General features: G+C 43.5%; 1 protein-coding gene across 4 annotated transcripts in view; it reads left to right on the forward strand.

Moving 5' to 3' along the window:
* The window catches only part of LOC121620920 (thyroid hormone receptor alpha), a 109,890-nt gene extending 93,528 nt beyond the window's left edge, over nt 1–16,362 (forward strand). For all 4 annotated transcript variants that reach the window (XM_041957166.1, XM_041957167.1, XM_041957168.1 and 1 more), the window contains 4 exons: nt 1,699–1,904; nt 4,996–5,142; nt 7,593–7,851; nt 8,486–16,362. In XM_041957166.1, the coding sequence (XP_041813100.1) occupies nt 1,699–1,904; nt 4,996–5,142; nt 7,593–7,851; nt 8,486–8,736 (863 nt within the window). In that variant the 3' untranslated portion in view covers nt 8,737–16,362. The remainder of the gene's footprint in view (nt 1–1,698; nt 1,905–4,995; nt 5,143–7,592; nt 7,852–8,485) is intronic.
* The last annotated feature ends 6,767 nt before the right edge of the window (nt 16,363–23,129 follow it).

Consider the following 23,129-nt stretch of genomic DNA (forward strand, 5'->3'; position numbering starts at 1 on the left):
CAGATTTCTGCACTACCTTGCAGTCTAACGAGTTCAGGAGAGGCTTCACAGAGTACACACACACAAGTTTAACAGTATCATCTAATTTAATGTGACGGGTGAAAGTAATTTAGCAGTACAGCTGCTGGATAAAGGAAATTGTTTCCGTCTTCTCTGGACATTTTGATGAAAACACAAGTTGAGAACATCTGGACTTCCACCAGGCTGTACTTAGATTCTGTTGCTTCAGTTTCATTCACCGTGGCAGCAGTGGTCCTGCTGGAATTTGTTGTAGCGGGGGGGGGGGGGGGGGGGGGGGGGGGGGCAGCCGATTTGAAACAGAAAAACAACTGTAGACGTACATAATCATCACAACATGCACACACACGTACTTTCACATCCTGGCCAGGCTGTAAAAGCTTTTAAATGACAAAAGCTCACAAATCTCCCCACTGGGCATGGTTATCATTTCAGTTTTATCGATTCAGATTCAGATTCAGATTCTGCTTATTGATTCCGGATCATATTGATTCCTGGTTTTGATTCCAATATCGTAAAAAAAAAAAGGTGAAATGTTTAGATGCTTATTTTTTTAGGTAGCGCTTTCTTAACGTTATTCTTAATTCCCTTGTTAGATTTTGTTTTGTTGTTGTTTTTTATTTTGTTGATGATTAAATATTAATGATCAATAACTGTTACCTCCTTTGTTTCAGTTGCTTTACTCTGCTAATGTTTCTACCTAACAGAAATCACAGAACTCTGTCCCTCGAATGAACTCAAATAAATAAGATTAAATAACTCTTATAATACACCCATGGGCTAATTAGGCCATATCAGCCACTGTGTCGATATCTACTGAGCTACGGCTTTTCCCTGCTCTCCAGTCTCAACACACTCTAGTTTCTACAGCCTTACAACTTGCAAATTTAACACAACAAATATTAAATCTACAGTCATTACATATGTCATCTTCTTTTTCTCATTCGCTTTCCTCAGAGCTCCCGTATACGCTTCTAGCGTACAATGTTACAGCTGACATTTCATTCCTCTCCTTTTTTTCACTTTTTGAATGTCATCCAGCTCACCTCTGATAATGCTGAATATCTCGTAACATTTCTTTTAGATCCATCTGTTGTCACATCAGGATCAAATTTGCTGAAAGTCGAAACGCAGGAAACATGAGGTTCAAGTGACTCAGTTCTTTAGTGATGTTAAATGTGCACGAAGCAGTGTGACAGTAATCAAGCATTCAGGCATTCAGACAGCAGCGCTCTGTGATTAAAAGCACTCACAGCACGGGCCATGAAGCCACAGTGCATTAATCACTGTTATCCATGTCATTCAAGGTTTGCTCCAATGGACAAAATGTACAACAAAACCAGTGGCTGACAGTTGTTGCTGAAAAGATGGCAGCTACAGTCCACTCACAGCCCCGCTAATTTTACAGCTATTTCCCACAAGCGTTGGTTTTTTGGGTTTTTTTGTTTTGTTTTTTTAAGCAACAACACAGACAAAACCACAATCTACACAACTCAAGCATTTATTTTCCCTTCAGCAAGGAGAGAGAAAACACGGATTCACAACCGGTCCAAAAAACACAAAATGCTCTACAGAGAGGGAGTTAAACAGACAAACAGTGAGTGAGAAGCAAATGGATGAAAAGAGAGGGAGCATCACCGCGTCAACCTGAATGTTCTCTTCCCCCGTCTCACCCGTCAGTGGTGTTGGACGAGTCGAAGCGCGTGGCCAAGCGGCGCCTGATCGAGGAGAATCGACAGAGGAGGAAGAGGGAGGAGATGGTCCGGACGCTGCAGGTGAGGCCGGAGCCAAACACCGCCGAGTGGGAGCTGATAAGGATGGCGACAGAAGCCCACCGGCACACCAACGCCCAGGGCTCCAGCTGGAAACAGAAGCGCAAGTTCCTGGTAAGTCAGTTCTGAGCAGACAGAGTACTGTTGCATAATCATGATTAGATATGTTCCTAAACAAGTCAATAATGTTCTTAAAACAATAGGAAGGTTAGTTATCGTAGTTTGGCTCTGATTTGGCCGACTCAATAACATGGTTATCAATTACTTGTATAATAAGTAATTAATAATATTATGCAAAGTCTTATTGAGGTGATTAAGGTCCTTTAAGGCCATAGCACCTGAAACATCCCACTCCTTTTCACAGAACAGACAGACATTCAGTGTGATCTACTCCTTCTGATTTTTCTCATTATATTTGTCTGTTCATCGCAAAATAAGCTCCCATAAATCTACTTATAAATGATAGAAAAAGATGGGTCTCATGACTCCAGAACTTGCCTTGGAATCATCATGTTTTTAAGTGTTCTTCAGTGTCACAGTAATCCAGTGATACCTGTTGTCGAGGACAGCCTCAAAAATCTTTCTGGTCCTCTGGGTTCTTTTAATGAAGCAATAGGAGAAGCTGTTGAGTCCCAAAAAATCAGTTTTATTCTAACATCAGTAGAATGTGCAAGGTTACAGAGCTCTGGGTCTCGACAGAACATGAGGAAAAGCTGAAACAGTCGTCGGCTCCTTCTCATTGGCTCTGGGCGCTCTCTCTCTCCTCTGCTTGGTCATCTTCGAGAATCCAACATCACCGGCCCAGCAACCTGTTTGCAAGGACAAATCTAGAGAGACAACCTTATCCCTGACGCCAACCCGTTCTATCTTAAGTCGAGGGGCCCAAGATGTCTCCCATGCCAGGCCTCTATCTCAAAACCTCCTGTTCTAGGTCACACTGGCCTCAGATATATTTTGCACACAAAGAATCACTCCTCGTCTAAATCCCTTCTATGAATAATAAAGGAAAAACTTAACCAGGAGAAGTAGAATTTCTGTTGATTATTCAGTCACACAATCCATCAGCAGAAAATATGAATAAGATCAACATATCAGGATCCAACTATCATTAATGTAAGCATATGCATGTAATCTAACTATTAGCAGAATATATGTGTGTAATCAAACCTATCAAAGTATAGGAATATGACCCAAATGTCCATCACTGTCTGTACCGCCATGGGTTCACTGCAAACAGGAACCACTCGTAGCTGTTTCAGCATACTCCTAATGGTGCCAGTTTGCCTAATTATCAACAAATATAGGCCCGTACATAGGAGAAACTAAAGCAGTGAGATGGAAAACTATACATCAGACTCAGCTCCCCAGTAGCTTTTGAGCTCTGGCAAAATGGCCTCTACTTAATCAATGAAAACACTGAAACCACCAAAATGTAACCGAGAAAAGTTATTAGTTCTGTCATATTTTCTTTCCTAAAAATCTAAATCCTAATGCTCTTTGGGATTATGGCATGCACGCCTTCATCGCACTTGTTGAATCTTCCTCTCTGATATTTATGACTTACCAGCAGTATCTCCACTGTAGCTCATTGCTTCTTTTATGCAGCTCATTATTCCACCAGCAGTAAGTTGAAAGTTGTCTCCACTTCAAAAACACATGAAAGAAAGCGACTTCGTTTCATTTTCACAAGAAACCATTTCGACAGCACTGCTTTTCATCAGCGGCTCGCTGTGTGCCGTCCCGCGGGATCGGCGCCACGTGCACATGCATGTGTCTGCGCAGCCGATGGTTGCCTTGAGGCAAAGGTCAGATGGCAGTTACCAGGCAACCGCTCCATACAGGCAAAGACAGGTTTGCAGTTTTTGAAGGCCTGCTGAGAAATTGCTCAGGGGAGGGCAGCCAGTACAAGAGGAGGATGCCCAAGAGGATAGCACAGATTCCACATTTGGGAACAAGTGACACAGCAGGTGAGGCCAATCAGAGCGCAGAGAGTCTGTTGTTACTGCTGTGATCTCCTGAGACCAAACTTTGGAAGGTTACATACTTTACTGTCTTCCATAAGGGTTCTGCTTACAGTACGCTAAAAAAAGAGTGCATATTTAAATATAACTAATAAAAACACCACTGATGTGATGTGAGATATCTCAAACCTGCACTGTCCACACTCCAGACCTCACACCAGTTTTTTAAAACGTTGTTTAGTTGCTGTCTGATTCTACTGTTTGTAGCACAAGTACTGATGAGAACAGCCAGCATAGAGCAGTAAATTCCCAGGCATAATCTTGTAAATACCACGTCACTGGTAAATGTCAGTGCATGATTTCTAGATTTTACAGTCGTTCTCTCATATTTTCTACGTTTTCATCCTAACATCCGGCTGATGACCCCCCCCAAGTCTCCCTCAAAACAGGACAGGGATCAGCTGTGTGGCTATGAATGAAAACCTGTGCACTGTTTACAGCGTCAGTCAGTGACATAACTTCCTAGCTCGGCTCTCCCTGATGCTGAATCCTCTGCAACACATGAGATGCTTTGTCTGGAAGATGCTAAATGCCTTTAAGTCAGAGAGAGGATCTGATCAGACTGTATTCAAGTCTTGACTAAGTAGATGAAGCTGTTCCGTGCAGGGCTATAAAGGCATCAGAAAAAATGTTCAGACCCATCAGCGTGTGTTTCATGTACCTGCAGTCATACTGATGTTCACATAGCATGCTACTGTTGCTACAACCTTCTAGACTGACTACATTTGTCCACATTGTACCACAACATGGCTCATGTAATTATCTTTACATTATCTTGTTAAACTTACGCAAGGCCTTCCTTGAATACAGGCTAGAATTTTAACCTGTAATTTACTCTCCTGTATGCTGCCCACGCTGTCTTTTATAGACCAGTGGTATTTAAATGGCTTCCATGTGAGTCTCTAAATGGAAACAGTCTATATTTTCAGCTTTTTATACGTCTGCAACCCTTTTAAGAATTTCAGGATTGTCTTCCGTTTGTCAGTGCTCCAGTCAGACAAACTGTGAAATGTAAAATATATAAGAAATGCAAACAGAGTCTAAGGTCAAAGATCAGCTCACAAGCTACCTGTGCTTTCAACCACAGCTCCTGGACTTCGTTCAGCAAGCTCGCTCAAATATCAGCATTCCCCTCTGACATTTTTGCGCCGCATGCCCTGACCTGTGTGATGTCTCGTTTCTAGTCGGATGATATCGGCCAGGGTCCGATGGTGCCCACCTCTGATGGAGATAAGGTGGACCTGGAAGCCTTCAGCGAGTTCACCAAGATCATGACCCCCGCCATCACACGAGTCGTCGACTTTGCCAAGAAACTGCCCATGTTCTCAGAGGTGGGTTCAGTGAGTGGTGCTTGTTTTTTAATCTGTTTTAACACTCAAACATATTTGTGGGCGGTGGTCTATCATCTGCCTCACTACATGGTGCTTTACAAAAACTTCACAGTGTCATTAACGCTTACATTTCTGGCATGGATGGTCTCTGCAGCCATTCAGTGCACTACATGGAAATCACATCGCCATACCATGGACCACAGCGGTTTACTCAGAAAAGACCCACCAAATATGTGTCCAATCATAGCGTAGCAGCCAGGCCTGTCAAGCTTTGCATGTCTCCGTGTGTCAGAGCAGCATGCATGGGACTGAACGTCAAAACATTGTGAGGGGCTGTGTCCTTTCTTAGCCTTTCCAAAAGCAAAAGACAGGAGCAAAGGTGTGAGGAACAGAATAAACACTGTGTTTATTAACATGTAAACATGTCACCTAGTGTTGTTTCCAGGGCAAGGAGCACATCATCAACTGACTGCCTTTTGTGGGGTTACAGAGGTTATACGGGTGACCTGTTAATTAGAAGCTCATCCACTGTGTAGTGTTTCCAGAGTGTATGGAAGCTAGTCCTGGATGCTGTTATACAGCGTGTAGGATAATGTTAATGGCTCTGTCTTGCTCTTTATTGCATCAGTGGAGGTTTATAGTGCCGGAGCCCCATGTAAACCTGCCTTGCTTGTTCAGCTATGCTGCGCATCCAACCATGGTTATGTCAGAATTAAATAAGTGTCTGATCTTACATTTTTCCTTATCATGCATAATATTAGGACTAACTCCACACTGCAACCCAAGAACAGCCTCAGTCTTTTTAGCACATGAAGCCGTCAAGTTTGTATTTATGAGCTTTTTACAGGAATGAATGAAAAAATGAGTCAGCTGCAACCATTAAAAATTCAGCTGAAGACAGTGTTTTTAAAGCATCTTATGGAGATAACATTAGCTTAATTAGCTTGCTACAGCTGATGAAATCTGCCACTCACAATCATTCAGCTGGCAGAATCGACAGTCACCAGCTGGAAATGAAGGAGAAGTTTGAAAGGTCAGTCTGTCATTTTCGCTGTAAACTGCACATGTGCCGTGTGAGAACGGAAAGCTTGACAGGCGGAACAATAGCAGCTGAGGATGGAGGGTGGAGCTTCGTGAATGTCGTCCTCCACCACACAAAGCATCTCCATTTTCAAAATTAAAACCTCTGTAGCTGCTTGTCATCAGCCGATGCATTATCAGCACAGTCACACTGTGTCCAAAACCACTCACTCATTCCTTCATGTACTCTTTTCCACATCATAAACATTCAGTGGTTAACTTTATACTGTGCAGTGGACAGACACTTCATATTATCATCATTTTGCACCATCACTGACGCAGTAAATATGCCCCATAGAATGGAAAAAAATAACCAATAAGCATGTTCCTTGGAAGAAGTGAAGACACTTTATCGTTGAAATTGGACACTCAAATAAAGGCAGGAAGCAGAGATAAGGAAAAATATGTAGGGACTTTGGACACAGCCTCTGTTTGACTCTTTCGAGCATGTAAGCGCTTCTCCCCGTGAACTCCAGACTCATCTCATGAACCCTGTTTGCCAACTAATAAGCTTGTTAGCGTCAATCAGGTCAGCTGATTGGAAAGTTCCTCTTTCTGCAGCTATTACACAAAATGAGAAATCGATCCCTCCCCCCGTCCTCTCCCGCCCTCCCTCTCGAGGATGTGATGACTCACCACTCGCTGGTGTTGCTCCGCTGTCTGCAGAAATGATCTGTGTGAGAGTGTGTGTGTGCCCTCGCCTGCGTTCCACCTTACTCAGCGTGGTCATCATGCATATTGTAGGGGCTTTCCAGTTACATAAAGTGTGGCATGGGATTTGTTGTGAATAGAAAATGATAGCTCTCTGCAAGGAAGCACTCCAATATAATTGTGTTGGGGGATGAAGAGAAGCTAAGATATCCCATCTTACTGTGCATTTCAAAGGTTGGTTTTTCTTCAGTTCTGTCTTCTCCTGATGGCTAATCAATGCTATGTTTGCATATTTCACCACATTGCACAGCAGACCATCACAGTAATAAATACAGTAGCTAAAATACTTGAGGGCAGTGCAGCATGTTGTGACTGCAACATTAGCACATTGTCCCTCGTCATGTCATCATTTTATCCATTGTTAATATGAAGATAGCAGGACAGCTTCAGGCCACAGTGACTTTTTTGGCCACTTGGAGTCTGTTTCTATAAAAATCTTTATTAGTGCAACTTTAATAACCGCATTATAAACCACAGATGATTCTATACTAATCTGGAATACTTCAGCGTTTATGTTCTATCATAAGTCACTTCACTTACTTGTTGCTAATTATTTTGTAAACATAGATGAGAACAGACCTCAAATAGTTGTGTCCTTTTAGAGTCAAATTGTTTTGACGTTCATGTTTACTTCCCGATGATCTCATGGTGTCCTCCAGCTGCCTTGTGAAGACCAGATCATCTTGCTGAAGGGCTGCTGCATGGAGATCATGTCGCTGCGCGCCGCCGTACGCTACGATCCGGACAGCGAGACGCTGACGCTAAGCGGCGAGATGGCCGTGAAACGCGAGCAGCTGAAGAACGGCGGGTTGGGAGTGGTGTCGGACGCCATCTTTGACTTGGGCAAGAGCCTGGCTCAGTTTAACCTGGACGACTCGGAGGTGGCTCTGATGCAGGCCGTGCTGCTCATGAGCTCAGGTGAGGAATAAGTGACGTTGTTGTATGCTGCATGTATAGACTGTTGATGTGTAAAGATGTGTGAGTTCTCCTCCAGCTTAGAATGAAGAAATAGCAAAAGCAGGAGAAAATATTCAATAACACATGACACAAAGAAAAGAGAGAAGGCTTCGCTGCTCAGATCGCTTAACTGGTTTATAGAATTCAAATATATGAATGAATGCCATTCATGCCAATTTTTTCCACCAGTATCAAACCCTCTGTCAGAACAAGGAGTTGTGTGTCTTGCTACATCAAAGTTGAGCTCCACCATTTACACACATCCAGATCATTTTACTGGTCATGTCGAGCACTGCTCACCCTGTGACAACAGCTGCAAGATGTTTTCTGGAGAGGGACTTTATCAAGTCTGAGGAAACAGATCATCGTCACATCAAATTTCATTCTACTCAGACAGCTGTCCAAAATTTGGCAATTAGCCAATTTTCATTTTTGAAAATCAAGGCTTTTGTTCATTATTGCTCCAAATAAAACCATTATTTAGAAAATGATTTAACCCCTAAGTATGGGAAAGTTACATTCTGCTCCAAGATGAGGTGGAAATGCTGCCTAGAAGTCCCAAACATAATTGTTTCTCTCTTCTCGTCCACCGCAGACCGCTCAGGGCTGACCAGTGTGGAGAAGATCGAGCAGTGCCAAGAGGCCTACCTGCTGGCATTCGAGCACTACATCAACTACCGCAAGCACAACATTCCCCACTTCTGGCCCAAGCTGCTGATGAAGGTGACGGACCTGCGCATGATCGGCGCTTGCCACGCCAGCCGCTTCCTCCATATGAAGGTGGAGTGTCCCAACGAACTCTTCCCCCCGCTCTTCCTGGAGGTCTTCGAGGACCAGGAAGTGTGACTTGTAGAGCGCCGAGTCCCCCTAAAAGAACCCTGGACACAGAAGGAAGTAAATGGGGTGGCTTTGGCAGAAGAGGAAATGTGGGGGAAGGACAAGAGGAGAGGAAAAACTAGATTTCTTTTTCTTTAACGGGAACCTACCCTGTAAACGTTTGTTTTTTGTCAAACACCCACAAGATCCCACTAATCTGCCACCAGCAAACACACGTCGACATCACCAGAGAGAAACACACTGACAATCTGGACACAGTTACAAACAGTTACAGATATTCACAGATGGAAATTTCAAACACACTGCCATGAACTACAGTAGATCTATATGCAAATCTCAGCAATTAACTCCTCTTGCACCAGTATGGACAAACAGCTGTACACTGTTCCTACACTAATGCAAACCCACACCAGTTCATCTCACACCTCAAAAACTTTTTCTTTTTTTAACCTCTGGGACCTGTCTCATACAGACAACCCCCCCTCCTCAGCAAACCCCCCACCCCCACCGCACGCCCACCTCCAGTACATGTCCTTAAGTGCAGTGGCATCCTCCGTCTGCGGGTGCAGCCCTCCCCTCACTCCGCCGAGGCCCTGTGAGTGTTTGTCGACCTACCTCCCTCACGTACTGACCTCTCTATCTCTCTGTCTCACGTACATACAGAGACACACACACACATTATGTACATGCACAAAACACACCCCCACACTCTTACCTCATACCTTGTAAAAACGTATTTCCTCATTAATTGTGTGGGTGGTGGTAGTTTATTGAGAAGACATGGAGCCATGCAGTCCTCAGCCGCCCATGTACCTCTGTGCTAGTGTTAGGAGAAGTCACAGTGGGAACACTTTGTATGAAGCCCTTATCTATAACGTATTATTTATGCATTATGCATTATAATAGTTGCTGTGTGCATTATTACATCTCATAACTGCAGCCATAAAACATTATAGGTATGGTTATAATGCTTTCATAGTTATGAGATGTTAAGAACATTATGGTGCTTTCTGTGATTATGCTGATTATTATGGCAGTCCTAGTCTGCTTCAAGAAAGGTTATATAGATATTTACGAGGTTTTGGGGCTTGTATTGTTTGCCTCAAGTTCAGGCAGTAGTTAAGCAATTTGGGAAGTAAACTTATTTGCTTTCTTGCAGAGTTAGATCAGAAGATTGGCGCCACTGTCTAAAATATGGAGCTACAGCCAGCAGCCGTTTATCTTAGTATAACAGAAAGATTGCAGTTATCCAGTTAGCCTGGCTCCGGCCAGAGTGTGCATGCTGTATGTTGTGGAGGGTTTGTGCCGGACTATTTCTTGGCCAGGGTTTTGCTACCTTTGGACAAAACCAGGCCAGCTGTTTCTTGCCATTTTACCAGATAAGCATATTTCCTAAAATAACAAACACAGGTTCAGAGTAATATATTTCAAAAACAGATTAATTGCCATTAAATTACCCCAGAGGATGAATTGTGTAATGTCTTTTCATCAGGTCAAAATTTCTCTGTAATATTTCAGTTTATGACCAAATACCTTCACGACTAATGACATATCCATCAGCCTCAGCCGTACTTTGTTTTTAGTGCTAATTAGCAAATGTTCACATGCTGTTACGCTGAACTAAGATGGTGAGTAAACATCACTTGTTAAAGTTAAAGCAGCTATAATCCATGTTTTTCTGTTAACAACAGATCACATGACCTCTTGTTTGACGACTTGGAAAATGTGTCGCCCGTCGTTATGAGCCTGCAGAGGATTACCACCTCTGCAGCTCCCCTCAGCAGAGTGAACAAAGTGAATGTTGGAAAGACGTCCACCAGGCGGACAGAGAGGTGTCTCCAGATGAAAGCTAACACTGCTAAGCAACAGCATGCTAACAGGGCAGCCAGTGCTGTGTTCACTCTTTGATTCTGCTGCCCCCAAGTGGGCAAATAAAAATCAGTTATGTTTAATATTGTTAGACATTGCATAAGGCCATTCCTCATTCAGTATGTTTACAGAAAGCACTGTTTTATTCCTAACACCTTTTAGCTTCTTTCTGTTTTGTGTTGTAATGATCCATTATGGTTAGCCGTTATTTTCAAAATAAAGTGTATTATAGCTACAGGCTGCTTAGAAAGTGTTTCCACTACTTTTAAAGTACATTGTCGCTGTACTTTAAAAAAGAGTTGTTAGGTTACAACCTTACTTCATTCAAGGAAAACGCAGTTTAACATCACAATACATGTAGGTGCAATATGACTTGAAAGAATGCATCATTTTACTCATTAACTCTAACAAGTAATCTAGATTATTCACATACAGTATATGAGTGTGAGTGTATGTATGTATGTATTGCTAGAATACCTCTCCGACATATACCTCCTGTTTTCATTACCTCACATACACATGCATATTACACAAATCCATCCAGTTGTTTTTTTTTGATGTATTACCTCAGTTGTTCTGTTGCTCATCCCTTCTTTCCCCTCAATAACCACTGGGCTGCACCACACTTCCTGTCTCCGTGCGTGTATGAGAGTGTGTCTTCTCATCGGAGCCCTGCCCTGCCAATCACACCGTAGCCCCGCCTCCTCACCTCCCCGCTGTCTTGTGATAGGTTCAGCGCTGGCAGATGGTGGTGGTGGTGGGAGGGGATGTTGTCACTTACTGTACCTCTGCAGGCCTCCGCTGTCACCTGAACCTGTTTCAAGTCCAGCCTGAAACCGACAGATTCTACCTCACCTCTCATGACAGTGCAGCTGCCCCTCCGTCTGCAACACACTGACATGCATGCGCACATATATAAATATAAACATATATATATATGTACACACGGTGCACATATGAGTTGCCAGCATGGACCCTGGAGTGTGCTGCTCCACCAACAGTGTACAGCAGGTCTTTCAGACCATGGATCAACATTTGACAGCTGACATGGCAAAGTTGGTCATTTTCTCCTTTTTTCATTTTTATCACACACCACGTGGGACCAACAGGCACTTTCTGTTTTTATTTAGAAACCTGAAATCACAGCGAGGGCAGAGGTGGATTTGTGACATTACAGCGTGCCGATTGAACTCAAAGGAAACTGTCAGAGGACAGCTGGAAGCTGGGACTCCAGTGGAAGCCATTTTGACCCGATTGGGTCAGATCAGGACTATTGTGGGTGGCGACTGGGAGGTGAATGAACAGCAAACGAGTCAGCAGTATTCGCCTGTGGATATGTTTTCATCCCGGCCGAGGGGAGGGACGCAGCGAGTGCGGGACTGTGCAGGTGGCGATGTGGCTCAGGCCAAGCCAATAGCAGACTGCCGCATAACGATGGACCCTTGTTCTCTCACCTACACTACATCTCCTGATCCTTTCCTCGCCGCCGCAGCCGCCGCAGAAATGGACACCAAGCCATTTAAAAGACTTTCTGAGCGACAGTCCTATCCCAGAAACTTACAATATAAATGAAACACTGCTGAATTAAGCTCCACCAACCATATCCCAAATTGCCATCCACTACAAATAACTATCAGGTTTTTTTCTGTTGCACTAAAACCACAATGTCTGTATCCTTTAGTAGCCCTGAACCCCATCCTTTAACCCCTCCCTCACACCTTTCCTGCTCCTGCCTGTCCTTAGCAGTCTTAACAATATCCTCACACACACATACAAACACACGCAGTCCATTACTTCTTCTGTTGATTACCTGCGGAAACCAACCAGGACTGTGACATGGCCTTAGGGCACCGCCACTCTCAGTGTTACTAATCTATGTTGCAGGGTATTCAAATAGAACCGAACACACAGGGATATACACACACATACACAGCAGCAGCAGCAACACACACACACAGCAATAGGATGATCAAGCAGTACAGTTTCACACCTGCCACCTCCAGGCCTCGTGTGATCGGACCGTACTCTGCTCACCATCACTGTGAATGAAAGCCATGCTGCATGGCTCAGACAGGGAACCGCTGGCTTAGTAATTCTGACATGTTAATGTGCCTCACAGAGGTTGGTAATACAATATACATTATACAGTCTACAGAAACATATATTTCTAGATATACATATATAGAGATATAGATATATATATAAATGTTACAGTTGTTGTCTGTGGTATTCGAGCTATCAGTGGCTGAATTTGGCTGCCAGCTTAAATCAGATCATGAATCTATCTGACCAGTCATGTAGCAGAGGGTGTCAGAACTCAGTTTACCCAGCTATATTAATATCTGTAAAGTAATATTTATGCATTGTTTGCAGTTGACGTCATATTGCATTATGATGCTTGTTTGCCTTGTGGTGATCACCAACTAACCTTCACAGTTTACCCACCTTTTGCATACCTCTGAATCACTTCATATAGCACAGGAAGTACCTTAGATCAGGTCTGGTCCACACAGCTTGGTGAATTCAGGTTTGGATTTGAGCTGGCAGCACAGCCAGTCTCTCTCTCTCTCGCTCTCTCTCTCTTTCTGTCTCTCTCTCAGCCAAATGATCATCGGAGAAATCCTCCCCGTCCTCTTTGAAAACCACACCAGCACCACAGAGCACACTGCCTTCAGCCATGATCAGTTACACCAGCATAGCAGAGAGACAGACCAATAGTCAGTGACCACCCTCCTCACCGAAAAGCCATTTTACCAGGACATCACTGCTAGCTATGATAATGTTATGTTCACAGTGCAGGCAAATCCAGTTGGTTCTTTAAATCTAATTGGTTAATAGTGTCTTTTTGAATTGACCTAACCAGATTTGGGTTTGGACGGCATATTCATCAGCTGGTTGTCATAACGACAAGGCGGCCAGGCACGCAGTGTTTTTGCGCATGACCAACAACTTGAGATGCTGCAACAAACCAACGACACGGAGCGAGTGAGTCTATCTTTCGTGGCTTCATCACCTCCCTGCAGTGCATCCACGAGAGCAGGAGTATGAAAGCCTCTTCTCCTCCTCCTCCTTCAAGATGTACATCTGAACTCACAGTGAGAAAAGGATTTGCTCTGCGTGTTTGAACACGGCCAGGGCGGTGGTACACGAGGCCGGTTTGCAGGCAGAGCTGAATGGAAATGACATAACAGAGTCAGGAGCGCGTTTCCTTGTGATGGTGCAGCGCTGTTTGCCTGCACACCCTGTGTTACTCTCCACGTTTCCAGCCAGGCTGCAAAATATAACCGAAAAGTCTCAGTCTTTTCTGCACCGTGACCACAGAATTGTGTCTTCTCTCTCTCTCTCTCTCTGTCTCTCTCTTAGATTAAAGTTAGGCTTAAGTTTTATGTTCGTTTACAGTGAACTAAAATGTGAACTTCATGTAAAAGCTCTGTCACTGCAGCATGGCACGAAACCATAGCAACCACTCAGAAGCAGTTCAACTCATGCAAGCTGTTTTCCACAAATAAACTACTTCTACTGCTTTTATTACTTACCCAGGGAAACATATGTAAGTCAGTAACACTCTCTCTCTCTCTCTTCCTAACATCTCTTTTCCCACCCTCCCATCTCCATTCCCCCAACATTACCATTCTAGTTTCCCCCCGACTTTACATCCTCACCCCTGTCCCCTTTCTCTGTTTATTTCACTCTGTCCTCTTTCCCTCCCACACACAGAAACACACACACACACAACACACACACACACATTCACAGAAACCTACCCCAACTCATACGAGCACTCTTTGGTGGAGAAAGACGACAATCCCTGCAGGAATATGTCCACATGTGGAATGTAAAATACTGAAATTGTACGATTAAAGACACGGTGTGAAGTCCCACACTGATGTTGTTTTTGATGTTGTTGATGTTGCTTTCGTTGTGCACCAAGTGTTTGTTGTTACGCTTATTCTAGGCTGGATGAGTTTGCAGGCGGGGTTAAAACCTTGATCGTGTGACAGACTGCTACTGACAAGTCGTTTTTCTAAAATATAGTATGTTTATTAAAGACTTGTGGTGTTGGGACTGAAAACCCTGAGTGATGTAAAGCAAGAGATGAAGTGACTTTATTTTGGATAGAGGAAAAAAAAAGCTGTTTTTTTATGATTATTCTTTTATGTCGTTATTACTTTGCATCTGATTTTCTTGGTAAGTGAATGTCTGTCTGTCTGTCTGTGTTGATGCTTTACTGTGAGAAAATGGCTGTATATGCACTTTCAGACCATCGTTGGTGCAGCGGTAGCTAGTGCTTAAACGTCACCCAAGGGCCAGGGTTCAAATCACCTTCAGTTTAGCTGATTGAAAAATACACTGAAAACCTCCTGCTATTCAGTTTCTACGATGCGGAGGCAGATGTTGCATTTAAACGTTTAAGTTGCCTTATTCTGGTGTTACAGCCTGCAATGAAATGTGTCACACGTTCAGAATAACACTAAGAAACACGCCCATTGGTCACATTACCTGATGGGAGTTTGGGCCAGAGCTAGCTCTGCAGTGTGCATGCTGGCACTTTACAGCCTACACTATGTAGGTCACATGCGTTACGCAAAATATATCCTTTGAGTACCACACACTTGGCATTTATGCTATAGATTTTTTTTTTTTTAGAAATGATTTGAAGCTGATTCTCAAGTTTTGATGTGTGCAGTCGGGTTTTCTCGCCTTTCTTGTCAGTTACCACCGCCGCTGCCTGTGATAGGCTGACACACTGGAAACATGGCCTGATATATACATCCCTCTCAGCCTTAAAGTCCTCTTAATGGAGCAATGGTTGTCACATTTTTTCTAATTAAGAAGAATCTAGGTCCTGCTCCATTGGACTAGTAAGGATTTCTCCAACAGACATTTCTTCTTTCTTCTCATTGGTTGCTTGTAGAAGGTGTTTTAGGCCTAAAAGATAATTGGTTGCTCCCTGTCGATGGACAGCTAGCCACAGGGCTTCTTCAGTTTCTCATATTCACACTCTTCGGGTAATGCTAGTCAGCTATCTGACAGGTCGCCATACTGTCTTAGCATGCACTGCTCAGCTCCAGCACCTGTCTGATGACTGCTCCCACTCTCATGCTGGGTAAGGTGGACCACTGGGCCTCAAAAAAGTCCTAAAGAAGGATGTTTATTTCCTCTAAAGAAAGTCTAGCTCACATCACAGAACAACACATCTGAAGTACAGTTTCACTTCATACTTGTACAATTAACATGTTTTGGGTTTTTTTTTTTAGGGGCTGCATGAAAATTCTTGGTGTGGCGACAGGGGTTGAATGTTAAGTTTATTTCTTGTTTAAGCCACTTATCTTGAGCACAGTGTCACTAAATACTTGTACAATTAATACTTTGTTTTTCTAAGGGACTGTAGGAAACTTACTGGTGTGGGGAGGGGAGCTTTTTGAAAAAGCTGGACCCTTGGTCGTTAATAACGAAGAGGCGTAGCATATAGAATTTTACCTTGCATTATCAATCTGGGGTGAGGAAAGTTTGCAAGAACCCTTCCCTGCTCTTCCAAAACAGTAAGGCTCCCTTCAGCAAAAAGACAAATTAGATACCCCCCCCCCCTGCTAATTTTCATACAGTCCCTTGTGGCTCTCCAGTTAGTTGAACTCAAAGTGAATGAACCTGAATCCTGCTTTCCACAGTTGCTTGGGCTGTATCACTCGCTAAGCTGGGCATTTGCTCCTGTTCCTGATCTGGGTCGATAAAAAAACACAAAAAAAAAAACAACACCCACATCCTCAAAATGAATCTGACCTGAGACCAGGGCTCATTTTACAATGTACAAATCTGCCATATGTTAATCTCAGTGTTGAATATTGCGTTTAATGGGGAAAAAAAGCCTCACCATGCAAGAAGGAAAGAGTAAAGAAACAAAAAAAATCACAAAATACAAACCAAAAAAAGAGAGATGTGTACAACTCTTCATACCTCATAGTCCTGCTGGGTGCCAGAGGAAAGAAGGGGGAGTGATCAGTCTCAAGCAAGGCCCATCACCAGTGGACCCAACAGCGGTCGCAGCAAGAAAAAATGTGGCCCCAAATTTTTTGGAATAAAAATTGGTGGCTTGAATAGTTTTTGTCAGTTTGACAGTTTAGTTTGGAGCTCCTGGCCACGTCCCCGACATGTAGGCTGGACGGAAAATATGAAAAACGCCCCCGATGTGTAGGAGAGGGCGGATGAACTCGGTAAAGATGCTGACAGGATCTCTTCACATTGTAAGATGCATCATTGTAACAATGTTGTGGCTCTAAGAAAAAAACTTGTAAAATTCCTGCACTTACTTTGTTATGTCCATAAGGAACTGATAGCATGAACTATGAAGCCATGGTGTGAGTATTTATCATCAGCTGGCAGATATTTATTGCTCCTTTGCGTGTGTTCTGCCCTGACAAACCAAGAGAGGACGGATGCTTCAACACGATGAGAGTTGGGGCGCGTTGATAAGTTTGGCCAAATTCAACATTTAAAATGCAAATTCCAGTTTTCAGAATAATCGGCAGCGGCCCAGAAATCAAAACTGGTGCTCCCGCCCTCAAAAACAGCTGTGAAGGGAGACGTTATCCTCTTCAAGCCTTCAGATCTCCTCAAGTGCAAATATGCAATTACACGCTCCTGTTCGTGTCCGGCGTACTTTAATATGGGCCAGTAAATTGTGCCTTGAACAAGGAAGGTTTAGGACCCCAAGTCCCAGACTACTGTTCCCGTGATGACAATGTCCTCTCTTGTTTTTGTTGGTCGCTCCCTGCAGCTCCCCTTCACAGTGACTTTATGCAGTAGCACACAGCCCGGCCCGAATCAGTGTATCCGAGAGACATCATGTGAGGCCCTGCACAAGCAGCAGGCTGTTCCCCCATGAGCGAAGCAGCCATAGTTTTTTGGCACAGCACAGTGTTGAATGTAAAGATGAATGCGGGTGGGGTCGAGGCGCCCCGGACGAGCATTTGGCGGTGTATTTTCTAATGCTGGTTGTGGGTTTGTAATGGGCACGGTTGTTGTTTGTCTTGTTTTCTGTGACAAATCATTCATGGCACAATCAGAGAATGGCATCTCAATGGCTCAAAGCTATTTGTGTTTGTGGCTATGTGACATTCATTTTCAACATTAAAAATTATTTGATATCAATTTGACTGCTTTGTCTTTGTCCAGCCGCTCGACAGCCTGACATTTGAGTTCAGTGTTATGTCCGTCACCTCCACCAGCTTCCATGACATTATAGCTGAGTATATCCGAAAGATCTTTTTTTTTTTTTTTGAGGACATTTTGCGTTCTACAGCCTGAAAACAAGAAAAAATAGCTAAATTTTGAACATATGCCAGTCATGTCACATTGACTTCACCTAACACTGATTTGTGCTTTGTGTTAAGGCTGCACTGCTTTGTAATTATTCCTCAGAATAGCAGCTTTCTTAAGAGGAAGCTGTTGCTCCACACAGGCCACAGGCAGCCTTCTCACACAAATTAAGATTAAATGTGAGTGTTGTAACTCAAACACAGCCATCCATTCAAATTTGGGTACGTTGATAAGATTGATGGCGCTAAATTTTGTGTGGACTGAATTTTGCATTCTTATTATAGTTCATTGTGTTGAGGTAGTGCTACACCCACAAAATCTGTGGCTTAATGTGTGTAAGCAATTGGGAGCACCCACAGTTGTTTGCTAACTCATTATCGTGCTGCTGTAACACTTCGGGGGAGGCGCTCCACAGGCCGGCTGAGCCTGGCTGCAGGAATCTGCTCCGCCTCAGGCACAGCAGCCTCGTAGTGAGGTCCAGCACTGACGCTGGCTCACAGTTTCAGCTCATCCCAAAGATGTGAAACAGGTGAAAGAGGAAGGACTCCAGCTGTCTGCGCACTCCAGTATGACCTAGTGCAAACCTATAGTACAATAGCCCAGCTGCACACGTCCGACTATGGATGTCCATCATGGATGTTGCAGCTGGACTACTAACCAGGTAAAGCGTGGAACTGCCCCCGGGGCCACAGAGGGCCACTTACCCGCATGTCAGTCAACTCTGGTAAATTGACTGATCCCAGGAAATGGCAGGAATATGCAGCAATAAAGGTAGATCATGCATTATTACCTCATTTTGTGACCCTGTCTTGCAGATTGACCAGTCTAGTTTTAAGATTCTTTCTAATTGTCCATCAGCATCAGCTCTGTGAGGCTGTACAGCAAATCCAAACACAGTGACTGCAAATTCCCCAAATAATCTCTGTATGTTCTTCATGTATGTGGGATTAAAACTGTTATTGAGCGTAATACTCCTGTACTTCCACTGTGTGCACACTCTCAATGTCTTAGCTACGGTGCAGGTTTGGAAACAGACTCCTAAATTATGACGAACCCTGTGACCCATGACAGCCAGGCGATGTCAAATTTGTTTTAGGGTTGTTGTGGAGGAGATGACGTAACGACGAGCAGCTTTGCTCTCCACCAATCCGAAGTCCTTCACAGTTCACCCACACCACCAACTCCCACCCGCCCTTCCAAAAAACACATGAGGGCACAGTGGGCGGGTGTGTGTGTCCCTGTGTGTGGACATGTATTACTCATGTTGTGGGGACATAAGTCTGTTTCTGCAGTCTCACCTTCCTTATGGGGACCAGTCCCCACACGGTAAATCAACACATTTTAGGGTGAAGACGTGGGTCAGGGTCAGGCCAGTGGTGCTTATGGGTGTGGTTGGAGAAAGTCTTCAGGAAATTAATGTGAGTCCATGTCCCCAAAAGTGATAGAAGCATCACTCTGAGTGTGTGTGTGTGTGTGTGTGTGTGTGTATGACATCCAAGCCCTCTCACACAGACACAGATTGACAGTCTGGGACATCCATTACAGATTTTTCCCTTCAACTAAAGGAAAAGTGCTTCCAGCCAGCTCTAACAATAGAACAGTGTGTTTTGATGATAATGCTCATATTCTCTGACGCTGCATCATTTTGATCGTTTTGCAGATTCTAAGAAAAGAACACGATCTGATTTTAAAACACATGCCGCTGGCTGAAGCACTTGTGATTTGACTGCGCAACATGTTTTATCGTCACGTTCAGAGTTGGTTAAAAAAAGGATGTATCCATCACTGGAGATCAATATTTTCTAATGTTAAATCCACGTTGGGACAAACTCGTTATCTACTGAGATGCTAAATAACAGTTTTTTCTTGCTGTTGCTTTAACTGTCAGTAAGAAGCTACTGCCAGTGGCTGGATAGCTTCACTTGATGTGCAGACTGGAAAGCAGGGAGAACAGCTAGCCTAGCCTCGCCTCCACAGGTAACAACACCCACCTGGCAGCAGCTCTGAAGCTCACTAATTAAACTGAAGCCTCTGATTGCATCAAAAATAAAGAAATATTCTGATTTTTGCATCATTGTGCAATTCAGCCCGGCGTGTGAGGTGTGCTTGGAAATTTGGGATCTCCACTAGAATTTGAAATGAATTTCTGTGTGTGTGAATGTTGTTTGGCTGCACAGCAGCAGTTTGTAATAACTGGGCTCAGTTATGTTTAAGAGGATGAACGTGGATCAACCAGAGGTAAACTGTTTCAAACACCGAGGATGTACATGGCGCAGTAATACTTCACTACACACATCCATCTGACTGCTCCAGCACACTCATACACACACACACTCGCGCCTGAAAACACATGGCTGCCCCACCCCCATGGATTCATTCATGCAGACTGGTGTTATGTAAGAGAGTTACCATCCTCTCCTAGTAGACGTGTCCTTGTATCAACTCCATGTGTCACACCAGGACAGAGATGAAGACAGAAAGAGAAAGAGACAGACAGACAGACAGACAGACAGACAGATGGGGACAGACAGAGAGAGCATGTGTGAAAACAGATGAGAGGGCAAAAGAGAGCAAAAAGGACAAGCAGCAGAGAAAACTTGAGGGAGGGAGAGAGGCCCCACCATGGAGCTCACCTACAAAGCCTGTGGAATGTACACGCACACACACACATACACATACACACAAACAGACACACACACACGTTTAGGAGAGGAGGAGGTGCCTATTAAAGGGCCATTGGCAGGATGAAAGGGGTTCAGAGGGAACAACAGGAAGCAGCAGAGGGGGTAGAGGAGCAGTAGCGAGTGATGTTTGTTTTGCTTCATGACGATGCTGACATGTTTAAAAAAGATCAAGTTGCACATTTGAACAAAATCTGCTTTGTGTATTTCATATGAATATTAAGACAGTGGTTTTATGGGTTTAGCATACATTGGAACGCTTTGCATAGCTTAGCAATGGAAAAAACATCAGTTCATTTTGTTTGTATTAGACTGCCATCCCAAAATCAAATACCTTTCTTAGCAGCATCATCTTCATGTGACGTGTGAAATCATTTTCAAAGATCTGATGTGTTCAGCCAAAATGAAACAGAGGTGAGTAAGATGAAAATGAAGATAGTGATGGTTTGATGTGATGCTCGTTACAGATGTGATGGCTACGATGATGTGAATGAAAGTGAATAACTGCTGTAACTGAAGCACAGCTGAAGTTACTCCTCGCTGTGTGTAATCACATTTTCACTCATATCTCATTCATATATCTTATATATATATAGATATATTCTTTTGGTGTTTTGATGTTTTATAATGAATATAATTGTTAAGTAACATCGATTAAAAGCATCCTAACGTATTAGATTTTAACACTGAAGAGCTCTGCTGCTCTGCTTCGTCAGGATTGTGTACGTGTGGCTTCATTTGATTGATTGGTCTGACAACAGAAGCAGACAATGTCCGACAAACTGTCGGCACAGTCTGATTCAAATGTCGCTGCATCCTGATTGGTGCGCAGAAGTACGTGACATGGCGTTTTTCCAACAGAGGCCTGCACACTTTTAGCCAATGAGAAGCCAGTGGTCACATCTTTCTAAATCCGTGCCCAAGCTTGTAACTTCTGTAGCTTCTGGATTATGAGTTGCCTCCAGGCTATCATCAGGTGGTTGTTATGTCAGGCTTCACAAAGAGTCTCCAGAGCCACAGAAGATGTAATACTGCTGTTTACTATTGTTTGACCTGATCTTCACGCTCCTTTAAATCCTACATGAGCAGCTTTTGTTTCCAGCAGTATATAGGATGAAGTGTGATATGGACTCTACTCAGGAAGAGTCACACCAGTGTAAAAACAGCATGTTTTAATCAGGTATTCCACAGCTGTGCTGGACGGTAGCTGCAGCTGAAGCAGTGTGGTGACTCTGCAGTCTGAATTGGTGACCCAGCTGATCATTGGTACCACATGAGCTGACCGACGGCGCCCTCTGCAGGACAAAGTCATTACTAACAGCAATCCATCACTGTGCTGCCTTTAAAAGCCAAAATGCATAAACTACATATTTAGTCCAAACTTGTCCAGTGTTTACATTTATTTTCCCATATATGTATACATTTTAAGAAAATAGTGTATAGTGTAAATTATCACATTAAAGGTGCAGCTACAGCAAAAAAACAGCTAAAAACCAGGCTGAACTGTAACTAAACAGCTAAAGCAGGAGGGTCAAATCCATGTCAAACTGCCGTCACAGCTACCGTTGACTAAAGTTACCTTCCCCCACGCAGCCGAGCAATAATGTCTAATATCTGGGTGATTTAGTTTGATATCTTAAGGTAGCAGCTAAATCCAGTCATGGAAAATAAAACTGCTAAATGCCGCTGAAAAGGGAACTAACCTAGCTTAGCAGAGGAGGCCTGCTGCCACCTCTGCTTTTCACTTCAAGTCACTTTAAAACATGGAAACGTACGACATTACATTCTTTTTATATCAATGTCAAAGTAATTCCGAACACATGGTCAGTGTGAGGCAGGACGAACACAAGGTCATGTCAGTGATTTTTGTTGTAAAACGATACGTCTAAAAATACCGTAATAAAAGACATTATATTCTAACCAGTTGTTGCAGAAAACCCGGTCTGCCTCAAACCTTAAACCTCTTTTCTCAACTTGTAGCAATAAGTATTACATCAGACAGCAGAATAAGGCATTCGTTAAAAGAAAGAAAGGCAGCCATCGTCACTTTCTGTTTATTACCGAATGTACGAAAAGAGGGCAACAACAATCACAAGTGTCATTCGATAAAGTGCACTTGATGTAAGCAGTGTGATAATCTGTGCGACTCAATGAAAGCCTACTGACGCGAGCGGTCACTTCACATCCTACCCGGTAATGCACACGATGATTCACACGTTACAGGCTTCATAATGCACACTGTGACAAGTAATGCACACTCACTGATGCACCATGACTCAGTAACTGCACAGCTGTGCTCACGCAGGAATAGAAACAACACTTGTCTGTATGTTACAAAGCATGCTGCTGTACAATATAAAACTACACGTACTCTGACAGACACACACGTGTGCAAAAGGTGTTGACTGACAACTTTTCCAATAATATCGAAGTTACCGACAAACATATCTGACATTGTGGCAGTGTTTGAATTACAATCAGACTTCAGCGGCTTGGTTTCGCTCACCAGACCATTTGGCATGAAGTCAGTCAGCG

Source organism: Chelmon rostratus, chromosome 17 (genome assembly GCF_017976325.1).
Source record: "Chelmon rostratus isolate fCheRos1 chromosome 17, fCheRos1.pri, whole genome shotgun sequence".
Classification (NCBI taxonomy): domain Eukaryota; kingdom Metazoa; phylum Chordata; class Actinopteri; order Chaetodontiformes; family Chaetodontidae; genus Chelmon; species Chelmon rostratus.